The sequence below is a fragment of the Diceros bicornis genome, chromosome 2 (genome assembly GCF_020826845.1).
Source record: "Diceros bicornis minor isolate mBicDic1 chromosome 2, mDicBic1.mat.cur, whole genome shotgun sequence".
Lineage (NCBI taxonomy): Eukaryota > Metazoa > Chordata > Mammalia > Perissodactyla > Rhinocerotidae > Diceros > Diceros bicornis.
Window position 1 is genome coordinate 78,974,716 of NC_080741.1, and position 24,133 is coordinate 78,998,848.

The 24,133-nt window shown below is 37.4% G+C and overlaps 1 protein-coding gene across 3 annotated transcripts in view; it reads right to left on the bottom strand.

Moving 5' to 3' along the window:
- CHL1 (cell adhesion molecule L1 like) overlaps positions 1-24,133 on the bottom strand; it is a 223,129-nt gene that overhangs the window by 32,780 nt on the left and 166,216 nt on the right. For all 3 annotated transcript variants that reach the window (XM_058563606.1, XM_058563615.1, XM_058563596.1), the window contains 6 exons: positions 21,825-22,009; positions 15,814-15,945; positions 10,229-10,369; positions 9,784-9,895; positions 8,221-8,387; positions 5,603-5,768 (listed from right to left, as the gene is read on the bottom strand). In XM_058563606.1, the coding sequence (XP_058419589.1) occupies positions 5,603-5,768; positions 8,221-8,387; positions 9,784-9,895; positions 10,229-10,369; positions 15,814-15,945; positions 21,825-22,009 (903 nt within the window). The remainder of the gene's footprint in view (positions 1-5,602; positions 5,769-8,220; positions 8,388-9,783; positions 9,896-10,228; positions 10,370-15,813; positions 15,946-21,824; positions 22,010-24,133) is intronic.

Sequence of the window (24,133 nt, forward strand, 5' to 3'; positions counted from 1 at the left end):
AAACTACCAATGGCATTTTTCATGGAACTAGAACAAATAATCCTAAAATTTGTATGGAACCACAAAAGATCCCAAATAGCCAAAGCCGTCTTGAGAAAGAAGAACAAAGCTGGAGGTATCACACTCTGTGATGTCAAACTATACTACAAAGCTATAGTGATCAAAACTGTATGGGACTGGCACAAAAAGAGACACATAGATCAACAGAACAGAATAGAGAGCCCAGAAATAAACCCATGCTTATATGGTCAATTAATCCACAACAAAGGAGGCAAGAATATACAATGGGGAAAAGACAGTCTCTTCAATAAATGGTGCTGGGAAAACTGGACAGCTACATGCAAAAGAATGAAACTGGACCGCTTTCTTACACCATATACAAAAATAAACTCAAAATGGATTAAAAGCTTGAATGTAAGACCTGAAACCATAAAACTTCTAGAAGAAAATACAGTCAGTAAGCTCTTTGACATCGGTCTTACCAATATTTTCTTGGATCTGTCTCCTCGCAAAGGCAACAAAAGCAAAAATAAACAAATGGGACTACATCAAACTAAAAAGCTTTATCACAGCAAAGGAAACCATAAACAAAACGAAAAGGCAACCTACTGAATAGGAGACGATGTTTGCAAATGATATATCCAACAAGGAGTTAATGTCCAAAATATAAAAAGAACGCATATAACTCAACATCAAAAAAGGAAACAATTTGATTTAAAAATGGGCAGAGGACCTGAGTAGACATTTTTCCAAAGAAGACATACAAGGTGGCCAAGAGACACACGAAACATGCTCAAGATCACTAATCATCAGGGAAACGCAAATCAAAACCACAATGAGATATCACCTCACACGTGTCATAATGGCTATTATCAAAAGGACAACAAATAACAAGTGTTGGCAAGGATGTGGAGAAAAGGGAACCCTCGTACACTGGTGGTGGGAATGTAAATTGGTGCAGCCACTATGGAAAACAGTAAGGAGCTTCCTCAAAAAATTAAAAACAGAACTACCATACCATTCAGCAATTCCACTTCTGGGTATTTATCTAAAGAAAACAAAAACACTAATTCAAAAAGATATATGTATCCCTACATTCACTGCAGCATTATTTACAATAGCCAAGACTCGAAAACAACCTACGTGTTCACTGATAGATGAATGGATACAGAAGATGTGGTATATACAATGGAATATTACTCAGCCATAAAAAGAATGAAATATTGCCATTTGCAACAGAGCTGGAGGGCATTATGCTAAGTGAAATAAGTCAGACAGACAAATATTATATGATTTCACTTATACGTGGAATCTAAAAAGCAAAACAAATGAACAAACAAAACAAAATAGAAACAAACATAGATACAAAGAACAAACTGGTGGTCACCAGAGGGTAGTGAGGTAGGGGGATGGGCAAAATAGGTGAAAGGGATTAAGAGGTACAAACTTCCAGTTATGAAATAAATTAAGTCACGAGGATGTAATGTAAAGCATAGGGAATACAGTCTATACTATTATAATAACTTTGTATGGTGACTGAAGGTTACAGACTTGTCTTGGTTATCATTTCATAATATATGTCAAATCACTATAGTGTATACCTAAAACTAGTATAGTATGTCAACTACACTTCAATACAAAAAATAATAAAGTAAGAGTAAAAAAAAATCTCATTTAATTCTAAATTCGATAAAGCTTTGACATAAATTAGTTTTTCAGTTCATGTTAATGATGTGTCCATTTGGTACAGTATCAGAATATTGCATACACTGACAATTTTTGAAAAGTTTACCTTCTTAGATGAAGAAATACAATTTAATAACCACTTCAACAGGGCTGTTTGTGTCCTGCACAAAGCTGCTCACCCACAAGGGTTCAGGAGAGCTGAAATCTAGCCTACAGTCTTCTTGCCATGATCTGTACTCTGGCATGGGGCTGCTTCAGGCCAGAAAGAAAGGGCAACTTTTTAGTAACTCATCGTCCCAGAGGAGGTACCTTTTTTAATCTTACGAATGTACCTTAGGTGCCCTCAAATTAATCATGGTAGAATGATGCACTAATCCTTAAAATTTGGTAGGTATGACGTACCCAGGGAGCTTATTAAAAAATTTCATGTCTTGGCCTCAGTCCAGTTTCCAAATCAGAAATTTTAGAGGTGGAGCAAGGGCCACTGCATTTGAACATGATCCCTAGGTAATTCTGGCTCACGTCAATATCTGACAACTATTTGTATTAGCAAGAACACACTATGTTACGCTGCAGTAATAAACAGCTCCAAATTCTCAGTGCCTAAGACAACAATCATTTATTTCTCTTTACATTATGCTTCCATCATAGGTCAACTGGATTCTGAAGAAGAACACAATCTTGAAGAAGCCCTTTGATTACATTGTTAAGCACAGTATAAATCTTAAAAATGGTTTCTACTCTCATAGAACCTGCTCTCCAGCTTCAGCTTGATCTCCATTCCTCCCAATCTTTTCCTCTGTTTTTACCTCACCTGAGAAACCTGCCATCACTCTACAATCTCTCATCTCCTTCATCTGCAACAGCCAGCTTGCTGGGCCCCAATCCATGTCAACCTCTGTTGCCATCTTGCTCCATTCCCTCTGGGTAATAACCATGTACGGCTGAAGGCAGTATGACAAAACGATTCTCTCTTTGGACACCTGTGTTTACAGCTCAGTTCCACCAATTATGACTTCTATGACCATAAACAAAACTTTGAGCCTAATTTGCCTTATCTAACAAGTGAGGATCGAGTATTTTCTTTCTCTTCAGAAGTAAATGAGGTAAAACACATAAAGTGATTAGTGTATAGAGCCTTGCCTAGCATGTGCTCGAAGGGTGTTACTAATATTAATTAAATTGATTTTATTCATTACTGGCTTATAACTAATCACATTTCTTAATGCCCCCAATTCCTGCCCCTCTTTCTTCTCTGTTTGAACCAATTATCTTAGTTCCTGATTTGTCAGGAAGGGATCTGTCCATCCTTATAATCTCTGCCTAACCTAATGCTTTACAATCTCTGCATCCCTATTCCTCCCACCACCCCCCGTGCTCTGCCACCTTCCTTTGCTGCCATTTCTGAGGATAAATAGCAGCCCTTCCTTGATGCCAAGGATAGAGCCCTCCCTCTTGTACTCTCGACACCCTTTTTTCTCACATCCTCCTATTCACGGACACATTGATATATCGAATATCCCTCTCTCACTTGCCACTGCAGTCTCTCCTGCAGCACTGGGTCCTTGGCTCTGCCTACGGTCAGGAACTGTCCCCATTACGTTTGTTAAGTACAGTCCAAATTTTAAAAATGGTTTGATATCATATCCAGCCTCCATTTCATTTTTCAAAACAACCATGTGGGGTCTAGAGCCACCTGCAGGTTAGAAAGCTACAGAAAATTCCCTGAGGTTATTCCAGCCTTCCTAATAGGCTTGCTGTGAGAATTAATGAGCGAAAGTGTGTCAGTGGGTATAATGGTCCAGAGAGGAAGTTTCCAACACTTATCATACCCCTACACGTGACAGGGGACAGGAGGGGAGAGAAGAAGGAATTTCACTTCTCATTATTTCTCTAGTGCCTTTTGATCAGAAATTTAACCTCTTTCTAGGTAAAGGTTTCTGGTCTCCAGCCTAGTAATAAGGAGAAGGTGTCAGCAGAAGGTGAGAAATGAGAACTTAATAATGGTTCTGTCAAATTTAGCAGATACCTGTGATTTCACCTCCCTGCTATATTTCCATGCCTGCTCCTGGCTCCAGTCAAGACAGGCCAGCAACAGTCACTCCCAGCCTTCCTCACTCCGGAGATTTCCTCTGAGCTAAGGTTACTGTTCCTCACCCCAACCCTTGTTTAGGAACAACATCTGTGTCACTTGCTTAGTTCTCTCAGATAGCCAGAGGCTTATTTGAGTGTCAGCCACAGCATACTGCAGAAATAGGGCTCCACAAAGAATCTGGTTGGAGGTTCTGGGGTCAGAGCCTAAATACGCAGGTCACATTACCAACAAGGTATGAGTCTCTGATTCCCCTCTGGACTGTAGCCCAGAGGTCAGGTGGAAGATCCCAGATAACCAGACAGTAGTGACAAAAGAGGGAGAATTTGGGTAGATCTGAGCAGTTAACAAATCAACTAACAAAGGGCTTAAGATCTCTGTGGCAATATGTAGCCTTTTAGGTATCAATAATTAATCTCTTATTTCCGTGACAACTGGTTGCAATACATATACTTTCCATAAACCTTTACATATATATAAAAGGGAAACAAATTAAGTACCAAGGCTAAGACCAATGTCTTTGCATAGAGGTTGAACACACACACACAAATACCAATAGAAGCCAAGCAGGTAACAGAAATGAGAGAAGCCAACCAGAGAAATAAGCAGTATGAATCATAATAGCTAAATTAGACTGAGTACTTAGTATTTTCTATGTGCTTTCTATGTTAACTCATAATAACCCTATGATGAAGACATCTTTCAAAAAATTTTTTTAAACCAAACTATGTTACAAAATGTAAAACTAAGGCACTGAGAACTTAAGCAGCTTATCTAAGGTCATAGACTCAAAAAATGACAGAGCTGGGATTCAAATCCAGGCCACTGGCCTCCAGAGCCCATGCTCCTAATTACGACACTGCTGCTGTCTCACCAAGGAATGCATGTCCTATCTACTGACCTTCAGATATACTTTTTTCAGAGTGATAAACAGCAAAACATAACTATAGGTGAGATTTGCCTCCTTCAGGAAGGTCAATTTTTAATCCTACCTAGTAAAAATGCAAAAGGAAGGAGAGCTGACCTCTGCATGCTTTCAAAAGACAGGGTAGGCATTCGGTACATATAGATTCTTTTCTCTTTCTTTGATGTACTTAATATTATCTAGTGCTATTTAACATCTATGCACACTTTCTTCTACATTCTCTTTTATATTTTTTCTATATTCTCTATACAGAGGCTGGAAGGCTCAAAAACACACTTGCCTATACTTTCTAACAGGAAGGATTCCAGATAAGATTTAGCTTCTGCCAATGAGAGAGATTCACGTGAAACTGGGAGGTAGAAGGGAAATGGGCACCGTCTCCTCTGGGGCTGTGTAAGCAGACAGTGACTCTGGCAGACATGAGAGCTCTGGGTGGCTGGACTCACTAGTAGCACCAATGGGGTGAGAGGGCAGTGAAGACAGCAGCAATTTCCAGACATATGGATTACAGCTGCAGCGCCATGTGACGAAGAATTCAAAAGTTTAGTAAGCAGCTCCCTTTAGGCCTATCTCCTCCAGTCTTTCCAACAAAGGTGGGGAATTTGTGAGCAGTGAAGCCCATGCAATAAATATGCCTCAATTATTTGGAGTGGCTTCTGTTTCATGCACTCTCGGGATGGTACACATTATATGAAAAGTCAGTAGCAAAAGCAAGAAGACAAACATGAGAGAAAAGTGAAACAAGTATAAGTATGAACTTTTAAATACTGCCTTAAAGACTTAAATGTATTAATCAGTTATCGTATTGTAATTCAGCATGAATACATTTGCAACTATTTTTTTCAAATGCAAAGTTTAATACCAAGCAAATACTATACATACTACAATAGTTTACCTACCTGCCATCCTCTGTGCCGTTACTTTCAAAGGCTTCTCCATCTTTACTCCAGGACAACTTCAAAGTGTGTTTCAAATATGAGTCACATTTGCTTTCACAGTGTAATTCAAATGTATGTGATCTGGGGACACGAGGATTCTTCGGAGAAATTCTAAGTTTTGTAGCATCTGTGTTTACCAAACAAAGATACTAGTTAGAGCTACAGGCACAGCTTACTTTGTGATCAAGTGCCTGGAATTTAATCAACCAAAATGGTCAACATAATAGTCAAATCCTCATGCAATGTCTGTCACACTGTAATTTCTTAACATCATATATCATTACTATTTTCTTTCCATCCAGGCCTGGGTATCTGATGAAATTTGGGTGGAAATATTAATTAATAGCAATTTCTCTTACTATTTCCTGGGCAAAGGGAGTAAGGAGAATGTGAGCAAACAAATGCCTCTAAACGTTGAAAATAATATAAATTCTCCTTTTAGTGCTTCTGGACATGTGATCAAAGCACCAAAAAGAAAATCAATTAATTTTCTGTTAACATGTTTATTATTAATTCAAACCTGAGGTTAAATGGTGAAGCCCATGTGTAGATAAACTAACAACATGAAGGTGGGGAATTTGAACTTAAGGGCCATGAAGGTAGAGGCTGTGCCTCTTGTGTTACATTCAAGTACCCTCAGAGCGCAGAAGGGAGCCTGTATATAGTAGGCACTCAACACATATTTGTTGAATGAGTTATAGTGAGGGATATTTTTAAAATAAATCAGTAACGTGAAGCTCAAACATTGGTACTATGGCTATCTTGAAAAATGTTCTTTTCATTACGATTGTTTCAAAACATAATCCTTACTCTTGAAGGCCATATTAAAGGTAGTATACTTTACCCCAATGTGGCACTTGGTAACCCTCTCAGAGGCCAAATCTCATGAACTGACCTCCAGTTCACAAGCATGTTCTAACATTTGCTATCAACATTACTCAAAAAACTGATTAAAAACTTAAAGTGTTAATAAAATTGATTATTTGGTATTCCAGGCATGAAACCTGAAGATATTATTAAATTGAACTAATTTTAAGTGAATTACTAAACATCATACTCCTGATTCTAAATTTAAAGCCAGAAAGCCATTTAATAAGAATAGATACCATTTAATAAGCACTTATTCTATTTATTTACCAAGACTCTGCTAAGAAGTTCACATTCATTGTGACATAACAATTCTATGAATATTAATATCTCCACTTTCTAGAGAAGATTAAGGCTAAAATGAAATTAAATACTGGCAGTAAAGCTTCCTAACTGGTGAGGGGCTGAGCTGGAATTTGAACCCAAGTATGGCAGAGATCAAAGCTCATGCTTTCAATCACTATACTATATTGCCTCTTATTCAACTCCATTCTTGACATTCCTTTCTTATATGCAAAAATTATGTCCTTAATCCTTCATTTATGTGATTCCTATATATCCCTTACATATAAAATGGACATTAGAATAGAACTAAAGTTTATGAACTTGTCCATCTCTCTGGCCACTAGTAGTTTTGAGGTCCACTTTGGGCCAAGCACTGTGTTGGGCAATAGTAATGTGAAGGTGCATTTGGATTCCAGGCTTCACTCTCATTGCCTTTAACCTGGCTGAGTTGCTTAACTTTGATATAGGTTGGTTTCATAAAGTATACAAAGAATCACTCTCATTGACTTCATAAGGGTATTCTGAAAATTGTACATGACATTTGAAAATGCAGGGAGACATCAGAGACAAGCAGACAGCATAGCAGAATATTTATGTGCTTAAAAAATATAGTCTACGGGGATGGCATGTTGGATAACTTACAATACAGAAAGAAACAACTACTATGAAGAATAAAAGAATGTAAGACAGTAGAGAAAGAAGGAAGGGTGTGTGTGTGTGGAGAGAGAAAAAGTTAAGATAGTAGTGAAAATTTATGATTAAACAAATATATGCTCTGTCATCTAAGTAGCAGGCCATGATATTGACATGCCACAAGAAACACAAATGCTCCCTACAATTACCACTGGACCTTTCTATTCTTTGTGTTTTCCTGAAAAGAATTCTCTTAGCAATTTTAAAATCAAAATATTAGCGAAACCCAATAGACTATTACTGGCTTCTCAGGACTTTGTTCTGAAGAAAGAAAAAATACAAAGGTGTTTTTGATTCAAAAAGAGGACAAAAACCCTCCCCATCCTGCCATGCCCCAGACTTTATGAAACTGAGTTTTTATGAGTTTATTCATGAAATTTTTAGCTCGAAGAGTTGATTACTGGTAACATTACATTGAGTTGGTTATTGAGATAAAATATCGTTACAGAAATATACCAAAATGGGGGATTTTTTAAATTTTAAATATTTCTGGTCATTCATCACCAACAACACCCAGCTCCCTCTTAAAATGGTATAAAGCCATGTACATATCATCAGCATATCCTATAATTCTTGTGATGGTCTTTTAGATGAAACACAATCTAGGAGTTCTGAAATTGTCTAAAGAAATTTAACTGGTGCTTGAACTTAAATTATATTGTTTCATTTGGGAAAATGAAGACAAACTCAACCCATGTGAGAATTCATGCAAAGTAAAAACAAAATAGAATTACTTCTAATATCCAAATTGGCTGTGACTGCAGTTTTTCCTTGAGCATTTTCTACCCAACAAGAGTAAGAGCCAGCATCTTCTTCTGCGGTTTTGTTGATCTGTAACGTACCATTCTCATAGATGTGGTACCGTGTGCCTTCAAGGGGTTTTGCTTGTTCTACCTTCTGCCTATGGACATGGAAAGCATAAGTCAATTTGAGATGTGACAGAATTGTATATTCTTTTTGAAGCTGGCCGCTGAGGTCATTCAAGCTTATCCCTTCTTCAGGAACTTAGCAGACCTTATGAAATGTTCCACTGGGGTCTACATTTTTCCCAAAATGAGTGATAGGCGTATAACTTACCTGCCCAAGTAGACTGTGTCTAGAGGAAATCCAGGTCCAGGCTCTACGCTTCTGCTGTATTTCTCATAGCTATCAGTACTGTCTTGCATCTGTCCTCAGAGCTTAATAAATATTTTCTGGCTTATTGATGGTGAACTCTTTAGTTAGTGATTGCTTCAGGGTACTAAATGGGAAAGCTAGTAACTGAAAGAGATAATGAACCTTCTGAACCTCCTGCTGCCCTGGGAGAACATTGGTCATTTGGAAATATAGGCCAGAAAGTCTTCCCTGGCCTGTAGACACAGATTACACTTACCCCTATCAACCCAGAGTTATTTTCTCCTACGTTCATCCATTTTCCAAGCATTTGCTGCCACAGCTTGATTTACTCTGTACATTGCACAACAAGGGACTGCTCGAGCTAAAAAACCCAAAGGACTCACTCTGGCTGCTGTTCACTCAGGACTTCTCATGGTCACATCTAGGGTAAGGCAAGTGAAGTATTTGCCTCAGAGGCAAAATTTAAGGGCATGCCAAAAAAATTCCCAGTAATCAAGATAAATAGTATTTTAATGGAGTATTTTTAAAAAATCAAAAATCATGCAAAAAAAATCCACAATGAACAATATATCCAAATTTTAAATAAAGACAGAATCTGACCCTGCACTTGCACGACCCTTCCTCACTCACGTCACTCTAATCTTGGCCCTGTGAGCAATGGCAAAATTATTTAAGAAGAGTTTAACCAAGCTTTTTCAGTGAAGTAACAAATATGGTAGATCCATATGATAATGTGTTTGGACTGATTACATCAATCAATATATTGAAGTTAAATTCAAAGTACATGTTTTAAGCATATGTGTTTGAAATGAAATGTAGGCTTAGATAATTATTTAGATAATATCCAAAACAACAACAAGAAAGTAATATATGATCTTAAAGTAATATATGACCATAATCAAAAACTAAATCTATCTGTAAAATTGTCTCTGCCATCACTTCAATCCTTTGCTTTCCTTTGTGAGCAGAAATGGCTCTCCATATTTCCCCATGTGAGAGAATCCTACAAATCTAGTCAATGGTTCCAGGAGAGGGTAGGTAATGAAGTTTGCTACCTTATTTCTCAGAGGCACTGGGTACATGTAGCAACATGGACACAACGCAGCTTGTCAAATGATGGATGAAGAAACAGGCGAAATTTACAACTGATATTCTCTTAAGAAAACCGTGTACCAGCTTACCAGGACACTATTGCCTCCGGTGAAGCAAAGAACTCGCAGTATAAGAAAGCACTGTACCCAACCACTGTAGCGTAATTTTCTTCATCTTCAGTTTGTATCAATGGACGAACATCTATTTGAAAATAACATAAACAGAGTTTTAAACTTTCATGTAAGAAATAATATGTGAAAATTAAATTTTTCTATATGCTACCATGTTAATGTTGTAAGAATCAAAAACAGCTGAATATTACAGTACATATACTTGCATTAGAAAAGTATTTGAATTCAATACATTTTTGAAGTATAATTTTAGTATGAAGTCTAATGCCCAAATGTAAGGTGAAAGGTACTTTTATTTTTCCCCATGTTTTATGTGTGGAGAATTCAATCTACTTGTGAGTCTGACCTTGAATATTTTCCTTTGGAAAACAGCAGGTTACAGTCTGGTCCCAGGTATGCTTACCTACAACATCGATATTGGCATTGGCAAGGATAGTTCCATGGGCATTCGTGGCTTCACACTGGTACACAGCAGTATGATTCGGTTGTAGGTTGGTAAAACTGATTTCCCTTGGGGAGATGACATCACCAGCAAATGGATTTTCTGCAAGAGATTAAAGAATGTCAGTTTGATAAAAAATAGGACATAAAATATTTATATACCATTTATTAAACATGTCATACAGTATTTATATTTTAAGACCAGTTTAGGGTGAATAATAGTTCATTGAAGCCAATTCTTTAGAATTTCTTAACAACAACCATGGAGTTTTCTTTCCAGACCCTTCTGCAGTTTCAATTTTTCTGCAAATTAATATTTATTCTCAAAAGATCTGTTGATCTCCAGCTCATTGCCTCTCCATGCCCATACCCATAAGTAAGATTCAGATTCTCTGTTTAGCATTCCAGCTCCACTATGAACTGAACCTCACTTACTCTTGTAAATTTAGGTCCTGGTACTGCCCAGCATAAACACAATATCAACACAGCCTGAGCCCCTTAATCCACCAATATTGGCTGCTGTTCTCCTTGGCACTTTTGTTCCTCTCTTTCACTTCTCTGCCCTTCTGCAATTTTCAGACATATACCATTCATTTCAATTGTCTTGCTTTGCTATTTAACCATTTCAGGTACATAACTCATATATTTCATTTTCCCAGTAAGACTAAACCCTTCTTGAGAGCAGGGGCCAGGTTTTCTACTTTTTGGCAATAAATCCTACTCCACTCCTGATCCAGGTATAATTCTGGAAATACCTTTTGGAAATGAGAAGACCTAACACTTCTGGTGCATTTATTAAGGGCCAAAGAAGTCTGTTGAATGTGGTACGTATTATCTCATTAGTTCTGCTCAGAACCTGCTAGATCAGCACTAATATGGCCATTGTGGAGGTGAGGGGACTGGATTTCACAGAAGGTGAATGACACAGCCCACAGCATTGGCCACATTTCTGACCCCAAATCCCAAGCCCTTGTTATGACACCCCAAACAAGCAGCGGACAGGCAAGCATATTAGCTAGGACTGTTGAGTGAGGGGCAAAGATGTTAGAATTTTTAGTTTAAAAGACATTATAAGATTACCAATAAACCTAATTTCTTTTCCCTTATTGTGTCTCTATTATACAAAATAGTGACTATACTAAATTTTGGGTTATAGAAAACGTTGACTGCTACATATTAAAATAAAAGATTTTTCTTATATGTCTTTTCCCCTCTGGGAGTCAGAAATGAATATGTTTTTACACTTGACTCTGAGCTCCAGGAGAGCAGGACCTCGTCTGTATGTTGTGCCTGAGGAGCTGTCATCACAGAGGAGGCAGTCAGTAAATGTTGCCTAGAATGACTGAAAAACATTTATGTTGGAAGGCATTTTATTCCCTGAAGGTCCCTATAGTAGGCAGAGTAATAGTCCTTGAAAGATGTCCACGTTCTAATCTCTGCAATTTGTGAATATTTTACCTTACGTGGCAAAACAGATTAAGGTTAAGGATCTTGAGATCGGGAGATTACCCTGGATTACCCAAGTGGGTCCAATGTAATTACAAGGCTCCTTAAAGTCATAGAACCTTTCCTGGCTGTGGCCAGCCAAAGGGAGATGTGACTATGGAAGAGTGGTCAGAAAGAAGAGAGATGCAATGTTGCTGGCTTTGAAGATGGAAGAAGGGAGCCATGAGCCAAAGAATGTGGGTACTCTCCAGGAGCTGTAAAAGACAAGGAAAGGGATTCTTTCCTAGTGCCTCCAGAAAGGAACACAGCACTGTGCACACTGTGATTTTAGCCCAGTTACTCTTTTAGTGTTAGACTTCTAACTTACACAATTGTAAAATAATAAATGTGTATTGTTTAAGCCAGTAAATTTGTTATAGCAACAACAGAAAACTAACACAGTCATGGGTCACTTAATGATGTGGATGCATTCTAAGAAATGTGTGGTTAGGCAATTTCATCATTGTGTGAACATCATCGAGTGTACCCACACAAACCTAGATGGTATAGCTTACTACACACTAGGCTATATGGTACTAATCTTGTGGGACCACCATCATATATGCGGTCCATCATTGACTGAAACGTGATTATGCGGTGCTTGACTGTACAATCCTGTAGGACAACTTATAACTTATCTCTTGAGAATTAGCAAGACGAATAGCTCTTCCGAGTTCTTTAAGACTGAACTCTTAAAGAATGCTGCAAAGGACTGAGTCTCTGATCTGATTCTGTATTCCTGTACCCTATATCAAGTTCTATGAATTTCAGAGTGAACCTCCTCATCCCCTTTAGTTCTTCTTATGCCACCTGTCCCATGGTAAACTCTAAATCAACATAGCATTACAAAAGGAAGAAATGAAATTATGGCCTCAAGTTTGAGATGAAAAACAATTAAACATTGCTCAAAGCTGCCTTCTGGGGTAGGTATGGAAATTGCAAAGTATTGCTGCATGCAGGCAAAGGCTAACAGGCGCTCCCAGGATTCCAGAAAGCCAAGTTCTTTACCAATATCAAACAAAACACATTAGTCCTAACATAAGTTGTCTTCAGTCAGTTCAGTGGATGATAATGCAATACAGTGGGAGAAACTTCAGCTCTGGACTTGATCATTTCTGGGTCCCATTTCTAGCTTTAAATTTACTTGGGTTGTGTCCTCAAAAGTAAGGAATGTAACCTTGCAGTTGCCACATCTGCAAACCAGAGAATAAAAAATCTCTTATGCAGGGCTTGTTAGGCAGGTCAGAAATATTGGATGCAAAGCTTTTGAAAAAGGTTAGGCCTGTAATCAATAATAGTAATCATTTTGATTTAGAAATATTCCATATAATAGATATGTAATTGCTAGAACTACAAGCTCAAAGAGATTTCACATCCTTTAGTCAGCTCACTGTCATCGAACATCCCCAGAACTGTTTGCAGAGAAGCAAGGAGTGCTATGATCGAGAGCTGTGAGAAGAACACTGAGCTTGCATTCCAAAGATGTGGCCTTGGGTGTAGGTCTGCCATTATTCAACTGTGCTCTCTTGCATGAGTTTATTTTCAGCCTTTACCTCCTCATCCATCAACAAACCCGTTGGCTCTACTTTGGGAAGAAAGCCAGAAGCTAACCGTTACTACCACCAACCTAGCCCTAGACCCCAGTGTCTTTCAGGCAGCTCCTAACTGGAGTAGTCATACAGTTGATTCTCCATTCAGAGCCCAGAAAAATCTTTTGTTAATAAATTGGTCATGTCACTCTTCTGCTCAAAATCCTCCAAGAGCCGCCCATCTTATTTCACAATGAAATCCGAAGTCCCTACTCAAGCTTTCACGTTTACATACGACGTGGCCCCTGCATCTCCTGACTGATTCCATCTTCTAGTACAATTAGTGGACATTTGGTCCTGTCCAAAATGTCCATGAGCACATCTGGTCCATGCCCAATGGTTTTGGACAGGACCAAATTCAAGGACCTTTCGGTGTGGACCAAATGTCCTGCAAGGCCTATGCACTGCCCCTTCCTCACTCACTTGGCTTCAGCCACTCTGGACTCCTTGCTTTCTCTCAACACTCCAAACAAATCTCAGGGTCTTTGCACCCACTGACCTCTCTGCCATGAAAGCTCTTTCAAAGATATTTGCATGGCTGCCTCCCTCACCTCTTTCAGGTCTCTACTCAAGGTCAATTACCACAGGGGTCTTACTAGTATTACCTTAAAACAAAATAGCAACTCTAGGTTCTGAACTTCTGTTACACTCACCCCTTACCCAGCTATTTTTTACTCTACCACACTGCAGCACACATTTATGTGCTTATTTGTCTATTGACTGTCTCTCTCCACTAGAACGTCAGATTTATGAGAGCAAGACTGTCTATTTTATTTGCTGGTATCTCCCAAGCAATAAGGCCAATGCCTGGCTCAAAGAAGGCATTCCATAAATATTATTGAATGAAAGAATCAATCTGTTAAATATGAATAATCGTATCTCGTTTAAAAAGGTTCATTTGGGGATTCAAAGCAATATGTGAATGTCCTTCAAAAATAGTTAAGTGCCATTCAAATATGCAATTTTATGATTTTATTTTCCAGAGAATCTACATTCCTTATTTTAACATCCTTAACATTCTTTAAACAAAAATTGTTTTCATTTCCTGCTGATCTACCTGAAGCCTCATTTTTCATTTCTTATTCTGTTCTCTAAAGAGATGAGGAAAAAGTCTCAAATTTGAGGATACTAATAACGAGGGCTAAGGTTTCCTGAGTGCTTGCTACGTGAAAACAATAATAGTAAACAATACTTTAGGAGTGTCCCTCTGCTGAGCATTCTCTGCGTGGTGTTTCTTTTATCCATGAAACAACCCATGAGTCCATACTACTTTCATCCTCATTTTACAGAAAAAGAAATGGGTTATAAGAGAGTCAGTAAAACGCCCAATCATACAGCTAGTAAATGGCAGAGCCTGGATGCGAACATTGCCAGTCTGGCCCCAGAGTTTATAAACTACCACAATGTTCTATTGATAAGCCGCTATCCTAGGTGGTTAATTATATTTATCTCATTCAATCACAACCAACTACCATTAGCTCCATTTTGTAGTTAAAAAAACTAAAGCTTGTGGAGATTCAACAAACAGCTCAAGACCCTACAGCTAGGAAAGTGCATAGCCTCCATGGGATCCCAGGTCTGTGAACCACCAGGATACCTACACATGTGGGTCCAGGGCATAAGGAACTAATGGAAGCAGATACGTATGTCTGAACATTGTAAATGCTCTAAATCAAGCCAATCAATTGACAAATAAAATTTGTTCTATCCTCCTACTTTAACAAAGACATTCAAAATGACCAGAGCTCTATGTTCAAATTGAGGATTTTTTAACGTCTTGGAGTTCTATGCTAGAACATGGTGTAGCGGGGAGCATAGGCCCTCAATCCTGGTTCATACCCACCTTTGCATGCCCAGCCTATCTGGGGAGGGCTCAGAGCCGACTGGACAAGGGAATTTTCTGGTCTTGTGTACTGGAGCTTGGTCAAGAGCACACAGGGAGCCAGAGGTAAGGGGCACAGGTTCAGGCTTTGCATGTCTCTTTGGCCCTGTGGATTTCTCAAATCATGGAGACAGGCAAGATGGGAGGATGGCCAGAGCAGGTCCCTGTAGAGAGCAGGGCCCAGGGCACGGGTCTCTGTCGCCTGAGTCTAAGGGAAGTCCTGACTTCTGACCGGTGCTCTCAACCACTAGGGCACTGTACCTATTTCTTCTCAGGGTGAGGGACAGCAACTGGCTTTCCTCCTTAGATGCATCCTCTTTCTCCATGAGTTGCCTTATTTTTTTAAACTTCTTTTTATATATAATTAATGCAATGGCCCAACGAGTACAAATATTATTTATGGCTTTTCCATAAATCTAAGCCTAAATTAAATTGCTTAGAAAGATGTAATTTCAGATTTCGTGGTTAGATCTGTCTTGCTAGTCCAGCCACTTCCCAACTCTGTTTTACACATATCCACAGTGTCTGACCATTAAGCATCCCAGCAGACCACTACCTTTAGCATTGCCTCACAATTAGTGTTTCACTCACTTTCAATTGGGGAGCCATTGACTCTCCACTTGATTGTGGGTTCAGGTTCGCCTTCAGCCTCACATAACAAGATACCACTGCTTCCTGTGCTATACACGGCACTCTGAGGTTTCTTCGTCCAGCGAGGAGGCTCTGGAAATAAAGTGAAGAGCTCATCAGCAATTTTATCCACGTCAGAATGTCCAAAAATGTTAAGGCTTGTATTTCTACTATTCACCAGCAGATGGCGGACACAACAAAGTGTTTCACAGAAGCTCTTTTTTTGGTAAATGTTCTGTAAGGCAAGGTGGGTGTGGTTTTGTGTGGTACAGGTGTGTGTGTGTGCGTATATGTTCTAATTTTGACTCTTAGCCTGTATAATAAAATCACAGTACTAAAAATAGTTATCTACAAGTTAGCTATACAAGTATCTATCTCACTAGCAGAAAATGAAGGAGGAATATGCAGATGCTAAGTTTATTTAGTGCTGGCTACAGCTTATTTTCAAGCAGCAGCAAGGCATCTAAAAATGCTGATACTTAAACATATATTTTGAGAATTCTTAAATAAAATTAAAATATTCGGCACTTATTTTAAATATTTCTTAATTAATGACTTTATATCATTTATATACCCATATCTATATTTATCTTTTTATCTATTTAATGAATTTGGGAGACTAATGTTCCTAGAGATTTTTTTTTGTAAGGAGGGAGGGAGGGAATCCTAAAAGCAACATTAGCTTTTTGCCCTCAAAACAACGGAGGAAAAGATATATTTAAATTACTTGCATCTTTCTATGACCTAATGCTCCAATATTATAATTCTAAGTGGTGTTTCAGTACAGAATGAGACATTTTTCTTTCCCGCAAACATTACTGTCATGTTTTGTCACCTTAAGTATATTACTATGTCAGGAGCGAATAAAAGATTTAGATTAAAGTGTGGATGGTTTGGATAATTTGATTTCAGAGAAAATTGCACAATACCTGGAGGTAGTAATTCCCATCAAATGCGGCTTGGTTATTTCCCCGAAGACATTTTTGGATTTCCATTTTTAGTCAAAAAGGAAAGTCTTTAAAGACACATGTATGTGTAAAGTAAAAAAGGTCATTGAAACCATTTTCTTAAAGGAAGAAAAAACGGGATTCTGTGAAAAGAAAATGCCTATAAATTCACCAAAAAAAAATGAAAATATACACATAACCCTGGCAAGTTCAAGTCCTAGCAAGAGAGGTACCTTTGTAATTATTTCATAGGGTGTGGACTTAATTGTTAAATCCCCCATTAAATATCTGTATTCATAATCTACAATCTGTAAGTATTTAGTTTAAATGCAATAGTTCAAATTATAAACTGCATATCATTTTCTGAGGTGAAGGGTTTTGTTTTGTGTGTGTGTGTGTGTGTGTGCATTTTGATGTTATTGTTACTTTTTTTTGGCTTTTCATACAACCACAATAAAATTAAACATTTGAGTTAGGGAAAAATTTCCATGAACATGAAAATTATCATATTTATAGTAGGAAACAAAGACTACTGCTTTCAGAGTACATAAAACTAAGGGAGACCATGGAGATGTAATGTACAGCATGGTGACTATACAATAACACTGTATTGTATACTTGAAAGCTGCTGAGAGAGTAGATCTTAAAAGTTTTCATCACAAGGAAAAAATTTGTAATTATGTATGATGATGGATGTTAACTAGACTGATTGTGATGATCATTTCACAATATATACAAATATCAGATCATTATGCAGTACATCTGAAATTAATATGTTAAATGTCAATTATATCTCAATTAAAAAATAACAAAATAAAGGAGATCATGTAATGATGACATTTCTCTAAATCTTCATGCATAATAAAATCAAGTTTTCTATTTCTATTCTCATCCTACAAATTCCATTAGTCCCTTGGTGTCTGCACTAAGATCTATTACTGTTAAGTTATCACTTTATGCAAGCTTTTCACCTTGCAAATGGAGGACTGAACTTGCCCAGGGTCACCAGGAAAAGAAGCCTCATTTCCTGTTCCTGCCACTCAATGGATTTGTGAACCTACAGGGTGAGCAGCATTGCGACTTCAATGTAAATGTGGTGTTATTTCTAATTCATTACTATTTTGTTAATTTGGACCACAGACAGGATCTAAGAACAAATCGCTTTACCAACTTCCACTTTGTGCTTCCAAATCTAACCTCCCCCAACATTTATTAACTGACTCAAGAGGTTTTGTGTATTCACTAGGAATCATCACTAATCTTACCTTAACCCTTTTTCATAAGCTTTCTTTATAAATGCTTGGACATTTGTTTTTATGCTTCTCATCTCTGTTCTAGAGAAGTAAGCTGGTCCCGAGCAAAGGCAGACTTTGCCATGCAATTTGAGAGAGACTTCAAGCCTGTCTTACACAGAAACATCTTCTTGGGCCTACCATGACACTGCCCTCACTTCCAGCCCACTATGGGGTCTATAGTGAAAGCCCCTAGATTAGTGATATCTAAAGAGCCAGGGCAGAATCTTACTCATCCTCTGCTTGGCATGATGAGAAAAGACACATGTGGAGTAATTTTGAGTTGAATTGAAATGATTAATCCCCAAAGACTCCAGTGAAAAATGCATAGGGAGGAAAGAAGGGACCTTGGATGGGAGGGAATCACTGACTTCTAGTCATTCACGATCTCATAATTTCATGTCTTGATTGAACACATTTGGCTAGTTGCTACTTTGTTCACAAAAGAATGCATAGCGAGCCTGAGGACATCGGCTATGGAACAGGAAATTTTTGGTGGTTGAAGTTAGACTAGAGGCATTGCAGGCACAGAGAACAAACAGATGTTTTCCAAAGCTTAGAATATGCAACTCTATTCCTGAAGGTTAAGATCTAGTTGAAAGGATAAAAAAAAAGCTCGAAAGAGAGGAATGAATGGTTCAAAGGAAAAATTCTGAGAGAAAACACCATCATTGAATCCTATTCTTTTATCTATTATCCTAAGATATATAGTAACTGCGGAAAACTACTTATGTTGAAACTTTACCATTTTGTCACAAGTGTAAATTAAAAGATAAGATAAATTTCTCTTATGCTGCTGAAAACTGAGATGCAAATATTTGAACATTTAGAATATAATAAACAAGCTAATTAGAGATGTTTATCACTAGAAGGAAAACAAAATAAAACAGGAAATTTGGTACCTATAAAACATGCAACACAGAGGTTATTTTCTTATAACAGATTCCTATTAAATATTTATATTTTAATAAATCAAAAATTGTTAGGTTCATCAAACAGATTTAATTGCAACTTTTTAGAAATAGATTTGTTACTTGAAAATGAGGCTTTCTTAAGTATATCAATGACTGAATTGCATTTAAGTTCATGACATCCCTTTAAAATGCAAAACGATTATGGGTATATGATTATGTATAAACACTTTCCCACTACACTTACTAAAATTCAAAAGCCTTAAATGATTCAAAAATTTACAACACGAACATTGTTGGTGGGAGTTTATTTTTAAACAATCAGTTGAAATGTGACTGTGGTCATATTTTGATTTCCAGATTTAGAATGTTTTAGATGCCATTTTATAAATCTCTTTTTACTTAATATGTAATATTTATATCACGGATACCTAGAAAGGACACTTGTGCTTAGTCAAGATATCCTGGCTATTTTTTCTTATACATATTATAGGATTTGAAAATGTAGTTTGTTTTCATATTTAGAATGTTGTTTGCTTAAATTACAGAATTTGATTGTGTTTAGTAATAAAGAGAAATATCACATACAGAGAGAATACAATACAATACATGCTTTTACTTAAGCACAATGGGTGTTTTCAGAATGGACTAGACTTTCAAAGTTCACAGTAGCATTGCTCTTTTCCCATATGACTAATCCTTGTTATTTAATTTGAGTTTCTAAGCAAGAGACAAAAAAAAAAAGGGAAAGAAGAAGGTGCAGGAAGGCAGAAGAAAATCGAATAAAAGTGAACTCATCCGTCCACATGATTAATGAAGGTTATATTTACTTCATTCACATTTAAAAAAAAAAAAGACTTCTTCAGTTCAGTTTGCCTTTCACTTGTCTGTGTGAAGAGAAACTCCTAAAATATACAATGGAGGGCATATTTAGTAGTTTCTCATTAAGGGGAAAGGATTAAATGTTCCTCATAAAAACATTATTTACATCTCAATAGTGCTAATAGCTGTTTTATGAATAGTGAGGACAATTTGTTCAGGAAATCTATATTCCTTTGGAGTCCTACAGTCAACATTTTAAATTGCATAATTAATTTTACATCCTTGATTTTTTTTTTCCCCCCCGCAACCCTTGCAATTCTTTGGAAAGCTTCAGTCTTACAGTCAGGAAAACCATGGCCAGATTGTTAAAATATTCAGCTACCGTAGCAATGCTCCAGCCATCTGGAAGGATTTCTAATAGTCAGCAACTTGGAGTAGAAGCAGCTAACAATTAGACATGTCTGGTTCATGGGTACGTGTCTGTGCTGGGGTGGGGTCAGGAGGTTACAGAAAAACATCCCTGTTGCATGGTGTAGCCAAATTATATACAAGCATAGAATGATGACTAAAAATAAAGATAAAATAAATCTCTCAAATTCTTCCTCTCTGAATTTCTTTGTGAATAATTTAATGTCAGAGGAATATATCACTGTTGGCAGATGTTGATATTTATGCATAATATTGGGCTTGCTTCTATATAGGTTTTGCCTTTGTTGAACCAAGGAAAATGATATTCTCATCTTTGGTTTTCCATTCTTCCTAACTTAACTAATCACACACATTGTGCGAGAGGTCTTGGAAACACAGTGTTATTCCAAACAACAGCATGACTAAAACAATTATCTCAACATTTACTTGTGAGTTGAATTTGTGTCTGAGTCCTCATTTTTTTTCCCTTTAATTAAAACAGTGGGCCATTACTTAGGAGTTCCTTGTGCAAATTGAAGCTTTAAGAGGTGAACTCTATTGGAATATAAATGGGAGCCCTAGAGCACCAGCTCACTAAATGGAACCCTGAAAGAGACAATTCCTTTCAATAGTTAAGCCTATAACAGCACTAAATAAGCACAAATGCAGTAATCATTCCATTAATTTGATCAATACAGTCAACCAAACCATATAGGAGACCTCAATGTGATCAGACCCACAGAAAATAGTCTGCATCAATCAAATTCACAGGATGACTAGGTAACCTTTACTTCTGCTGAGCAGGCCCAGCCCTAATATCTATATTTTGTGGCTCCCACTTTTTTAAATGATGACATCATTGCCTACTTATTTCTATAAGTACAACAAACAATAGCCAAACCTCTATTGATCAAAAGGCTTGGGTTTCAGAGAGATGACTTGAATATAATATGTTTTTTGCATCTTTTGATAGAGAATTAATATTTATACCCTACAGTCTAGTCTTCTTTCCTCATAAGTAACACATTGAATGTCATCTGAACCTAAGATATGGACCAAAAAAATGTATCTAGGAAAGCATTAAGACAACAATCTATCTGACTCCCTCATTTCATTGGTGAAGAAATTGAGGTACAGAAAAGTGAAGAAAATTGATCAAGGACACAGCAAGTTAACGACAGGACTGGGAAACAAAGTCCACGCTTCCTTCCAGGTCCATTGTAATACTTTCTTCCATCATAATGCTTACACTTCTTTTATGATTTAATATTATGCAGTGTCATATGTATGTTACAACACAAATTATCTCACAATATGATGATATAGGAGACTAGGTTTAATGACTAAACAAGTCGTGGAACTCATCCCTAACATGATCTTTTCTTGTCATTTGTCTCTTCTATGTGGTTTTGTGGGGCAAATGACAAACCTGATTAGTTGAAGTGTAATATAATCCAGCACCCACTCTGCAATTAAAAGTTGAAACAGCTTACCTGTTTTAATATATATGCTTTAGAGCTGAAGATTCACTACATGTATGAATTTATTTTTTTTTTAAATAGAAGAAAAATAAATCAATATGGGGAATGTACCTTCTACTGTAATATGAAAATCATGAGTGGCTGATCCCAAGAAATTGTTGGCTGTGCAGCGATAAGTTCCTTTGTCCTGGTAGGAGACATTCTCTATCTTCAAAGTCTTGCCATAATTTTCTTTTGTTTCTCTTCCCTTTGGTAAATCACCACCCATTTTGTTCCAATCAACCTGTGGAGTTGGTCTACAACACAATAAATCAATGATAAACATTTTTTAAATTACAAAATAAAATGTAAAGAAACCCACACGACATATCCCTTATCATGTTGCTTTTACATGTGCACTCGAACTCCCACTGAATAGCATCAGCCTTCCCAGTGCACCGACCTGCACACCACCATCGGGGGTGAGCATCACGGTGGATCAAATTTCTTTCACTGCAATCTCCTTTAATAATCTGCTTCGTTGGAAATCTATTTCCTCCATTCAGAGGGCTCACTACAAGTAAGTGCTGAATAGATGTGGCTAGATGAAGGATGGATAATTGGACCCATAGAAATACTACAAGATATTTTTCAAGTGTGAAATCTCCCTGTGGGTGGTTTGAAGTGACCAGAAATAACAGTGCTCTTCCCCGTATGAGTTTGAAAAATATGACAAAGTCAGACCCAACAGTCAGCAGAGGGAAGCTGTGATATTCCCCCCTTTAATCCTAATGAAGCCATGATATCCCCCTTTAATCCTAATGAAGCTGATATTGGAGAATGGGGCTCAGATGTGAGAGCCAAATGTGTTGGCTGGACCTAGAAACAGACCATTTTAGGGCAAGGAGGGCTCTGCAGCACAGACATTGCTACCCAGGCGGTCTCTCTCTATTGAGGAGCAGAGGCAGAAGGAATGAACCATATCTCCCTTGCTTAGAAGGATGAGATCACCCAATCAAAACAAAAAAAAAAGCAAAAACAAAAGCCAAATTGATAACTTGTCACATGCCAAGAGGATAACTTTCTCCACCTTAGTAGGGACAAAAACAAGAGTGAGGAATCAAACCAGCTGGGTTTAAGAAAAATCCCATCTCACGAAAACCAGACAAGCGGAGAAGTAGTGCCCTCTATGATTTAATTCTTGTGATTTAAAGATTATGTGGAAAGTACTGATGGCTGATTTTAACTGATGGCTGATTTTTTTTCTCCTCTCCAATTGGGCCAGAAGACTGAATGGAAGAAACTTAATTTTGCTATTTTTATTGATGCCACTTTTTCTTCCTCACCATATTTCTTTTTATTATTAATAGTTGTAAGTTATTGAGTATGTTCTGAAGGTGGGCATTATTATCATCATTTTACCAGTGAGGATTCTGAAGCTCCAAGAAGTTAATTAATTTGTTTAAGGTCACTGCGGTGCATTTATTACCAAGGGGTAATAAATGATATACTAGCACTTAAATTTGTCTGACCCCAAACTTGTTCTTTTTATCAGTGTGTTCTATTATATTTGTGCTTTTTGCCATCCCTTTTTTCCTTTCTAACTGTATATTTTTGGAATATATACTTGTAGCCAAATTAATTAGTTACGAGGTAATAATTGAAAAATTACCTCACATTGTTTGAGTCAATTATCTGAAATTGTTTGTATTGAGAGGTAGTGGTTACAATAATTCAGTTATTATGCAAAAAAATGTTGGAAGTAAAGATGAAGGTCCATTAATTTATACACATCTACTCTCTTCTCCTCTCCAGGCTCAAGCACTTACCTGCCTTACAATCCAGAACCACTGCCTTACATTTTACCAGGCTTAGAGCACACAGCACACTTCTGTAGGAAACAGTAATGATGCTCAGACAGGCAGCTGTGAGAGTATATTAGCTGTTGGCTTCCTGGGCACACCACCCAACAGGATGCATAACCCAAGTCTCCTAACTGCTTGATTTTCACTCCATCTGTCAAAATGGCAATTTGCCAAATTACAGGCTGCTGTGGACCTTAGTTCCCCCAAATCAGGAGTTCTTCATGAGTCTATACTTTAATAGTGCAAGCACCTCACTTTTGCAAGATTTCTCTTTTGTCAGTCCTTGAAAACCAGTCTAATCATCTAATACCTAACCCTTAAAAGAACAGAATAAAATGATTATCTGTAAGTATCAGGTGAACATGAGACATAATTTATCTAAGGACATAGCTATACCATTGCAACAATGTCTAGCTATATTCTTGCCAAATTTTTTTCTTTCTCTTTTTTTTTAATTCAAGGAACACCTACTAACAGCATTTGAGCAATGAAACTTTGAGGGAAAATATATGGTTTAATCCATTTTTATACACAAATATACACTATGCCATAGTCTCAAATTTTTGTTCAGGTCCT